This window comes from Apium graveolens, chromosome 5 (genome assembly GCF_009905375.1).
Source record: "Apium graveolens cultivar Ventura chromosome 5, ASM990537v1, whole genome shotgun sequence".
NCBI classification, from domain to species: Eukaryota; Viridiplantae; Streptophyta; class Magnoliopsida; order Apiales; family Apiaceae; genus Apium; species Apium graveolens.
The window spans coordinates 7,005,548-7,016,151 of NC_133651.1; the positions used below are offsets into that span (position 1 = coordinate 7,005,548).

General features: G+C 32.9%; 2 protein-coding genes across 2 annotated transcripts; both read left to right on the top strand.

Annotated features, from left to right (window-relative positions):
- Window positions 1–1,025: 1,025 nt before the first annotated feature.
- Window positions 1,026–4,831, top strand: LOC141662134 (ADP-ribosylation factor-like protein 8b). The gene is made up of 6 exons (XM_074469183.1): window positions 1,026–1,211; window positions 2,579–2,660; window positions 2,787–2,819; window positions 2,969–3,090; window positions 4,150–4,311; window positions 4,431–4,831. Exons 1-6 carry the CDS (start codon window positions 1,174–1,176, stop codon window positions 4,546–4,548), a joined length of 555 nt encoding a protein of 184 aa, XP_074325284.1. The 5' UTR covers window positions 1,026–1,173; the 3' UTR covers window positions 4,549–4,831.
- Window positions 4,832–6,069: 1,238 nt separating this feature from the next.
- Window positions 6,070–6,951, top strand: LOC141723288 (uncharacterized). Its single transcript, XM_074525086.1, has one exon. It carries the CDS (start codon window positions 6,278–6,280, stop codon window positions 6,785–6,787), a length of 510 nt encoding a protein of 169 aa, XP_074381187.1. The 5' UTR covers window positions 6,070–6,277; the 3' UTR covers window positions 6,788–6,951.
- Window positions 6,952–10,604: the final 3,653 nt, after the last annotated feature.

The window sequence follows — 10,604 nt, forward strand, 5'->3', positions numbered from 1 at the left end:
CTTGAAAATTAAAATAAAACTGAGAGATTCTCCTCAAAATCGTCTCTCTCCAATGTGTACAATAATTCCTCTACGAATATGAATCTTGTATCGTATTGTAGGTAAGATTTTTTTTTTCTTTGTTCTATTCATCTTAGTTATAGTCAAATTATTACATAAATGAAGTAACAAATTATTAATTCTTCAAACCTTTGAAAATAACCAAATGAGAATCTGTTGAAATTCAATTAGAATTGGATCAAGCTCCTATTTGGCAATTAGCGATTAATTGTTCACGATTTAAACTGACTATTTTGACTAGAAAATTAAGTAAATAGTTTTAACTAGTGAATTGAGCTAATTTCTTTTGAAACAAACGATGTGATAAATACCTGTTCAAAATAGCAGTTCGTATTTTGACAAGACACAGTTTCAATAATTCGATTAAAAAAATTCCAACAAATCACTTTTTGAAAATTAGTAAATTGAGTTTAAACTATTATCTTAATAAGCTAATTATCAAATATCAATATTAGAAATTTTATCTAATCAATTCTCTACTTTTGATTCAATAAACTAATTTTATTCAAACTAGTAACTTCCGAACACGGCTTAAATCTCAAAAAAAAAAGATCTCAAAGGGGTAACGTACAAAAAAATTCGGGTGTGAAGCCCAACAGATGACAACACCAATACCTCAAAAAGCCCAAACAAAACAGAGTCATATACATCCATGACAGTAACTATTTGACTTTACTTTGTCGGCCCGACTATCTGACACAACTGAAAGTGCAACTCACGAACCAATGTACATCATCCTCGCTGCGCCGTCAACCACACCACTCTCCACGCGCCTTTCGCGTGCGTAATCCCCCCATCTACTCACGAATCTCTCCTCTCATTGGTCCACCTCACAATATTCCAGCTTATATCACCCTGGCAAAATCGTAATTAAATCCATCTCCGAGGGCAAATATGACACAATCTTTTTGTCTCCTGTGCCAATCATTCATTCATTTTCCTCATCTCATACGAATAGAAAAAAAATAACACACAACTCATATATATATATACACAGAGATAAAAAAGAAAACGAAGAAGAAGGGCTTAATTATAATTGTAATTTTAATATTTGTTGGATAGAGGGATCGATCTCTAGATCGCTCTCTCTTGAGAAATCTTGATTTTTCTACAATGGGTTTATGGGAAGCTCTTCTCAATTGGCTCAGAAGGTATCAATTTCTTTTTTTTTTTTAAATTTGTGATACACCCACATGAATTATATTTACATATATTTTTTAATTGTTTTGTGTTTCTTGTTTATATGTTGATTGTAAATTTGGTTGATTTTTGGTTCATTAAGTTGTGTGTATGAGCTACGAAGATGGGTTTTTCTTGTTACTTGATTGTTGGTTGTGTAATATGTTAAGTTGGAATTAATAAAGGAACTAGTTTTTTTGGTTTGATTTTTATTCTTGGAGATAAAGATTCAATTTTGTGAGGATTTCGTGTGAGTTGATTAAAATTTTATGTGAATTAATGGAGATGTGAGCAACAAGGAGAAGAACATAGCTGAACTAAATTGTTTGTGTTCGGCCTGTACAGTTGTTTGTGAATGAGCTACGAAGATGGGTTTTTCTTGTTACATGATTGTTGGTTCTGTGATACATTAAGTTGGAATAATAAAGGAACTAGTTATTTTGGTTCAATTTTTGTTCTTGGAGATAAAGATTCATTTTGTGTGAGAGTTGATTTAAATTTTATGTGGATTAATGGAGATGTGAACAAAACAATGGATTGGAGAAGAACATATCTGACTAAATTGTTTGTGTTCGGCCTGTACAGTTGTTTGATTATGTATGGTCTGTATTCAGTAAACATTGGTTGAGTAGCTGGCTACTATATTTATGTAGGCTGTGAATTCGATGGGTTTAATCAGATTGTAAAAAGAATAGCTGATAGGTGCTTGTTAATTCATATTTTTTCAGCGATTCTTGTTTTTAGATTACTGCTCTCGAAATTGCATCATTATAATCTTATATTAGGACGCGTGGCATGAGCAAAATGGACGTAAGATTTTTATGTTGGATTGGACCAGTCCACAATTATGGCGGCACACCGCACATGTATAATTATTTTCCTTAACTTTACCTGTAACGGCTATTAGTTCGTGTCTTTTATACTCTAGATTAGATATATTTGTCTATACCATTTGTCTTAATCTTCGGTTAAAAACTCAACCAGACTTTAAGTTCTAAGATTAAGAGGTCAACGGCGGTATTTGCTGGTTCAAGAATTTAGCTACACCGCAACGTGCTTGCGAGAACTGATCCCAATGTACATTGATCTTACGGTCAATGAACATTTGACATTACTAGGAAGTTGGCACTATTATATGTATTTGTGTGCATTTACCCATATATTGACTTCTAATATGGGAACTTGATATGTAATTAAAATTTTTAGATTTTCTGGTCGCAGCGACTGCATAATTAATTTCCCATGACAAACTCTTGGAGATTCCTAGATATTAGATATATACTTGCCTATATTATCTTGTAAAAATTCATGGTCTCATCAATATTCCATTTGCGTGCAGCCTCTTCTTTAAGCAAGAAATGGAGCTTTCTTTGATAGGGCTTCAGAATGCTGGAAAAACTTCACTTGTTAATGTTGTCGCGGTAATAATGAAGTGCTTGAATCCTTCTAATAAATTTTATATTTGTCTTTAGACTTATTAATTAATTATTGTACTGATTTTCGTGTCTGGTCTTTTAAATGCTGGTGACCTGTTCTCTTTTTTTTAGACTGGTGGATATAGCGAGGACATGATTCCTACAGTAAGTTCAAACTCTTTTACTTATGTTAGCAGTTTTCACTGAGCTATTGCTTGTATTTACTCTAATTTGCTACATATGTCCTCTGGCTGATAATATCTTAAGATGTTGTGTTGAGGGTAATCAAGCATAACTCTATATTATGATTTCAGGTTGGATTTAATATGCGTAAGGTAACCAAAGGAAATGTCACAATCAAGTTGTGGGATCTTGGAGGTCAACCCCGATTCCGTAGCATGTGGGAGAGATATTGCCGTGCAGTTTCTGCCATAGTGTATGCATCTTTACCTCCAGCTAATTGGCTATAGTGTATTGCAATAATACTGTTTATAATTATAGTACATCTATATCCCATTTCTTTTTTAAGCTATTGCACAAATTTTCCTCTTTTTCATATTTGGATTTGCATAGCTCTAATAAATAGCATACAATACAGTCACAAGTAAATGCATTCCGGAAAACAATTAGGTTAGGGACAATCAATTTTAAATTATAATAGTTGCATTAGTTGATGTAATATGATTAAGATGTGCAACAGTTCAATGTTTGTTTCTCTTTTCATCATTATCTCAAGGTTGAGTTCAATTTTGCTGACCAGTCTGAGCAAGTGCTGCTGCATTTCTGTTATTTATTTTCGCGTTTTGCTAATAGTCAAGACCATTGTCCTGATAAGTATGCTACTAGGGTAGTGTTCAATTTTCAAGGAATACTAATAGTCTTCTCAGTGTAGCCACATCTTCTAACCTTCCTTCAACATTAGTATCTAAGAAAAAACGTTGCGTTTGGAAGTGTTGGAAACAACCCGTCATTGTGAAAGTAATTTAGATTATAGTCTAAATTGATTTGAAGATTGCCCTCCTGTATCATCATGCAACACAATACTCCCTCTGTTTCAAATTACATGTCCACTTTGGAGGAAAGAAAATTTGTTTCATATTAGTTGTCCACTTCAACTTTTAATGTAAGTTTATGATTCCAAAATCAACTCTATTCCACATATCTCAAATTTATATTTCCAAGATTAACCATATACCACATATTATGTTCATTTAATGCAATTAATGCAACTTTTTCTTATCAACTTTCACTTTTCTTAATATGTGTGATTTTTTAAAAGTTGACGTAATTCGAAACGGAGTAAGTAGTTCACAAGGTTAATTAGGAATAAATACATTGGAATCATAAATTACAATCTTTAAATCTGAACATGTATATGAAGTAATAACAATTTTGATTTAACTTATTTGGATAATAGCACATTTTACATTTTTTTTCATAATTTATCTTCTTTTGATAGCACAAGGACTTCACTAACTTTTTCATTTGTCCGCAGGTATGTTGTTGATGCTGCTGATCCTGATAACCTCAGTGTCTCCAAAAGCGAACTTCATGATTTGCTAAGCAAAGCATCGCTAGCTGGTATCCCCTTGCTAGTGTTAGGAAACAAGATTGATAAAGCAGGAGCACTCTCTAAGCAGGCTTTGACAGATCAGATGTGAGTGAAGATAATTCTGATCTCCTTATCCCCTTCTTTAATATAGCAGATTAGATTTTTATTGTTCTTTTTCTTTTTCTTGTTCTTATATTATGTTGTGATCACATTCCTATATTCAGGGGGTTGAAATCTATTACCGATAGAGAAGTATGCTGCTACATGATCTCATGCAAGAACTCGACCAACATTGACTCGGTCATTGAATGGCTTGTTAAGCATTCCAAGTCAAAGAGCTAAGCAACCAAACCCGTCTATCCGGGGTGTTGTTTTCGATGTTTCTGGAAGTTGAGGTTTTTGGGCTGTGTTGGTTATAGTTGTCTGGATTTGGCTTTGTTATGTCTCTTCTGCTTCCTTCTGAGTTACTGTGTATTGTATGTACATTTAAGATGTTGACTTACAATGCCTTCCTGATTGATGACATTTCATTATGATTGAGTGCTGGTTTTGTTAAATTTTTGGACACCAAGTTTTGGTGGGAAGCGAAGTTGAACTAGTTTATGCAATTCAAGGTTTTATGTTAGTCTGATTCACTAAACACACCATTTTTTTAGGTCCCAGTTGGAGACAAATGTTTGGAATGAGGCTACTTTGCATTGTTAGCATAAATATTTAATATCCATACATGATACAATCAAAGTGTGTGTAAATAGAACAGAATTTCTAAATCCTAAGGCCATGAGCAGGATGGATTGGTTACTATTCTGTCAAATACATCAAGTGGATAATTCTGCATCTTTTTTGTGATGATGCTGATGTCCAAATTAATTCAATATTTAAAGAATAAACATGTTATGTCCTCCGTGTTTCCCATTGTTTAATTATAATGCAAATTAATTGATGCAGTCGTGCTGATCATTATATTTTAAAATAAGGAATGTATTCTATCCAGATTTAAATTTAAATTTTTATGAATTTTTAAAATTAACTGAGATTCATTTTACATTTTAAAAAATTATTTAAAATCCGACGGTATTCACTAAATTTCTAAATTATCTTTTATAATCTGAATGCACTCAATTTGTGCGTATCTTTGTTTAGACCATCTCCAACTCAACTCTAAATTTACAATTTTACATCATTTTGGTGTAAAACTTTTTTTCAACTCAATTCTTAAAATTACATCATTTTAGTTACACACCAAAATTTACACCAAATTTGATAGCACACTAAATTTTTTAGAGTTTTTTTTACATATTCTTATGTTGTCGTTGTACTCTTTTACTAAAAAAACAAATTTGTTTCATTAGTATTCGATCACTTTATTCCTTTTAATTTTATTTTTATACTTTAATAATAAAACAACCTATATAGTATAAAAATATTGTATAATTTGGTATTGATGGGTTGAAATTGGATTTAAAAATAATGTAATTTTGACATAATTTTTATATAAAATTACAAAATAGTATAATGGGTTGACGATTCTCTTATAATCTGCAGACTTCAAGCAATTTCCTTGTAAAAATTAAATATGAAACTTTTCCCTCAGGCCACAAAATTCATTATTTTTCTTGGCATCATAGACATACTAATAACAAAAATTATTGAGGATAGCTCAAGTGGTAAAGGGCTTATCCTCTGTCGTCCCAGATCCTGGTTGACTCAGCCCGAGAATTGTTGAGAACAAATACTCATTTGTAAGGCTATAAGCCAAAATTAGTCAAAAAAAAATAACAAAAATTATTACTGTATTCATCAACAACAATAACCTTAACCTCACACCAATTCAACAAAAAAAAACTCATTTGACACAACAAACCCGACCCGGCCCGAAATGCTCCCCTTCCCCATTTTGCAGCTTGCACATAAAACCCAACAATTTGATTAGATCCCCATCACATCACATTTCTTTATAAACCCTAAAACCCAAAAAACCCAATTACATTCTTACACTCAATTTCTTCTAAAAAATCAATCTTTATACTCTGTTTATCATTTACACACACAAAAACACACACATCACAAAATGGCAACCTCAATAGCTTCTAAAACCCTATCAAGACTCTTTCTTTCAACTCACAAACCCCAATTAGCCCAAACTCTCTGCACTCTCACTAAACCCTCTGAAGCCCAGACCCAAAAACTCGAAAGAATTGCTGATGAGCTGCTCAGTTTAAGCAAGCTTGAAAATTATGATTACAACATTCTTTTGAGGTACAAGATGGGTCTTAACAAATATGGGCCTGCTGCTGTGGGCCTTCAGTCTGGTGGGTCTGTTTCTTCTTCTGGGCCTGTTAGTCAGGTTAAGGAGGCTGCTGAGAAGGTGGTGTTTGATGTGAAGCTTGAGAAATTTGACCCTGCTTCTAAAATCAAGATTATTAAGGAAGTTAGGGGGTTTACTGATTTGGGGCTTAAGGATGCTAAGGAGTTGGTTGAGAAAGCTCCGGTTTTGGTTAAGAAAGGGTTGACGAAAGATGAGGCCGAGGCGATTTCCGAGAAGCTTAAGGCATTGGGTGCTACTGTGGTATTGGAATGAGATTCTAGTTTTTTGTGTTTTTGGTTTTTTTTATGTTATTGGAATAATTTTTAGAAAATTTGATGTTTTGTGGATATGCAAATGTGATCGATTCGTTATGGATGAGTTTGGTTGTTTTTGATGGCTATCGCGTTTATAAATTTCTTGATTATTAGTTCGTATTAGTTGTGTGTATGTGCTTAAGGCTTTGGGTGCTCCTGTGGTATTGGAATGATCATTTTTTTAATTGTGTTCTTAGTTTGTTAATGTTATTGGAATAATTTTTAACTTCCTTGGTAGAAGTTTTTTTATAAAATTGATGTATTGTGGATATGCAATGTGATCGATTCGTTATTGATGAGTTTGAGTTATTTTTGATGGCTAATGCCTTTATATATTTCTTGACAATTGTATTAGTTGTGTTGTGTGTGTCTGCGTGCGCGTGTTTGATTCATTTTTAGTGTCAGGTTGATGTTTTTTGGTCTTTAAACTCCGCATTTCTAGGTCTTATTGAGTTAGCAATGGGCATAAATTTTGCCTTTTGTTCCATGTACTGGCTTATGATAGTTTTGTGCTAGGAGGAGCTGCTAATAATAGTTAATAATATTTTTGGGTCAAAATCTGTTAATAATAGTTGAGGTGCGTCGTGTTTTGGCAAGATTATTTAAGCCGAAGAACCTAGTAATGATCATATATAAGTTTGATGATTGTTATTGAAAAGATGATTTTGGTTTTTGAGTGTGCGCAAAACCCAAAAGGCATGTCTGATATCTCAATCAATTAAAGATCATGTGAGCAAATTCAAAAACAGAGATTTTAGTATTTTACATTAAGTTGAGAAAAGCATGTTGAACAGTCTTGACTCTGCAACATTCTTGTATTACATTCATAGTAATGGGTTTGTAGTTTTACTTTCTCTTGTAAGGTTGCTACTTTCAATCGTGTTATGTTGTTACATGATCATGCACTTATATTTTATCTTGTCAGACCAGTGTTTGTTCATATTTTAACATAGAAATGAACCTTTTGTTATTCCATTCTTCTGTTTTTTCCTTAACCAAGGTATTTGAGAATATATGCACGATTTACTTTGATTATAAGGTGCTTCTGTTGCATAATAGTTTTGAGCTAGGAGGAGCTTCTAGTTCCTATGAGAGATACTGGATATCCTTGCTAGAATTTGCAGCTCTGTACCTCTTGATCGATCAAGGTGGTTGTTATTTGTTCCCATTCAAAGATTGATTTTGAGTACCCGGTGTTGTATTTATGCCTTCAAAAACCGATGCCTGGGTTCACTATGTGACCTAAGGTTTGCCCTAAAGATTGTGTGTTTTCCATGTCGTTAATATGTCCAAACCGAGAGTTGTGAGATATGGTTCATGAATAATCTACTGAAGGTGACTCTTATGCTTTTGTGTAATGAAAATTAGATAAATTATACTTCAAACTGAGATATTCTATCTGGTGTATATAAAAATTCCTCAATTCGACTACAAGGTGAATTGATGAGTGGTGAGAAATTTGGGTATATTTGAAATTTATTTTCTTGTTTTGAAACTTAAATTATTTCTGAATAGTTTCTGCTGAACTCATGCTCCCTGTTTTTAATTTGCTGATGATATATAAGATTCAAATCATCCTACATGTATAATATTATCATTTGATTTGTGAAGTGAAAAGGGCGGTTCGAAATTTCTTAAGGTGTAAATTGTAAACTGAAACTCGAACTGTCTCTTCTTTGTAGCTGATTGTCTGATGGTTCCCTGTAATAACTTTTTTTGTTCACGATTATAGGCGGTTCCGTGGTTCCTCGGTCAGCTGAATTCTCTGAACTTGTTCTATGACTTAAATAGATATTAGTATCTTCATGCTCTTAGCATCTCACTTGTTTGTTTTCTCATCACTAGGACACTAGGTGACCTCTAATAAAAAAAACATGCACATACAATGTTTCATAAGTGCTTGAAACTAAACCAGCTCCTTTAAAGCTTTCAAGACTTTCCTTGCCTTCTAGGAATTTGGTGTTAATTATAAGAAAAAAAAGTAAGAAGATTTGTGTAGATTCACCAGGTAATCACGAAACAAGGCTTGAATTTTGGTTGCATCAGCATTTGCAATAGTTCTAAATTGTTCTGCTGCTGCAAATGGTGGTGAAACTACTGTGTAAGTAGCTTCATTGTGCAGAGCAGGTACAGTAGTGGTCAATTTCAGGAGTTAGCAATGGATTTTTTTGCCTTTTGTTCCTTGTACTCAGCTGCACCACTTGATTTTGTTAAAAATACTTTAAGTTTCTTTTATGCATGATCTGGATGAAAGTAATGAGTTGACATATAAGAGACTAAGTTTATGCATTTCGTTTCGATCATGTAAGTGTTATCACCAAGATGATACCCTTTTTTCTTTCATTCAGAGCTCAGGAACATGGATCATGGTGTTTTACCTTGCTAATGTTCTTTATCTTTTTTTGTTGGATGGTTGAATACATATTATGATACTTGTGCAGGAGCTCATGTGCTCACCATCTCACAAGCTTCCCTGTTGTCTAATTGCCACCTCATGCTGGACATTAGATGTCCTTACAGGTTAATTTCTGTAATAGACCTTTCAGTGTAGCTTTATCTGTACTTCTATTTTTTGCTCAATGTAGAAAATGTCACTCAGAAGAGTTAGCAGTAAATAAATAGAGAATAGAGATTAAAAAGATGAAGAATGTTTAGTGGTAGTAAATATTAAAAGGAGAAAATATTTATCAACTTTAATTCTGTTAACAGTTGAGATATGAAACTGTAATGTACCTAAACTAACTATTCGTTTGTGGAGAAATCTCCATTTTTTTGTTATTGAAGAACAAAACTATACAAGCTATTCTACAATCTGTCACTTGGAGAAGAAGATTATTGCCTACAATGTGTGAATCTCTATCTGTCTAACTAACTCTATATGTTGTAAACTCTAGTGTTTATATACATGTATGAATAATCTAGCCAACTAACTAACAGCTAGCAAACTAGTAGCATAATTAGAACGACTAGTAAAATGAATGTGTATGGGCTTGCTTGGTCTTGCTGGACTAATTGTGCGTAGCTGGATTGGACTGTGCAGGTGGGCTTGAGATAATAATTTTACTAGTATTAAGATCCCCCTCAAGTTGGAATGTGCAGGCCAACTTGGAAAGAAGATTGTTAAAACTGCTGAGAAGGAAGAAATTTGGTAAACAAATAAAAAATATATTTAAATAACACTAAATGTGATTAGTATACTATTGAACCAGAATAAAACTTATCGTTCAAATTAAAAACATATATTTTGTAAACACACATATAAATAATAATATTATATATTTTAATTAATAATATTATTTTTTTCAAATTTAAATATTATTAAATAAAAAAATCAAATTATATACTTATTATGTAATATGAATAAGGGTATTGAAGTTGATACTCAGACATCAATACATTAATGACCAGACAAATGTGGCACATCATCTGCCGGAGAAAATGGGTCACAAATAGTCAAAAAATGGTCGTAAATAGTGTTTAAGGGTTGAAAATGGTGTGAAAAGCGACCATCAAACAACGCCAATATCGGCCGTTTAAACCGGGTTGCATTTTACCAAACCACAAATGAGTGTCATTAATGAACATGGTGGGTTGGATTACAGTAATTGAGATTTTGTATGTGCACACAATAATCACTAGCTCCTATATAAATGAGTTCTTTTTATTGGTAGTTGAATAATAAATGTTAATGGCTCCTGCATTTACATCAATTCCATCAATAAAAAGAGCATATTTTTATTGGAGTTAGTGACTAATGTGTGCCCTTAAACACACAT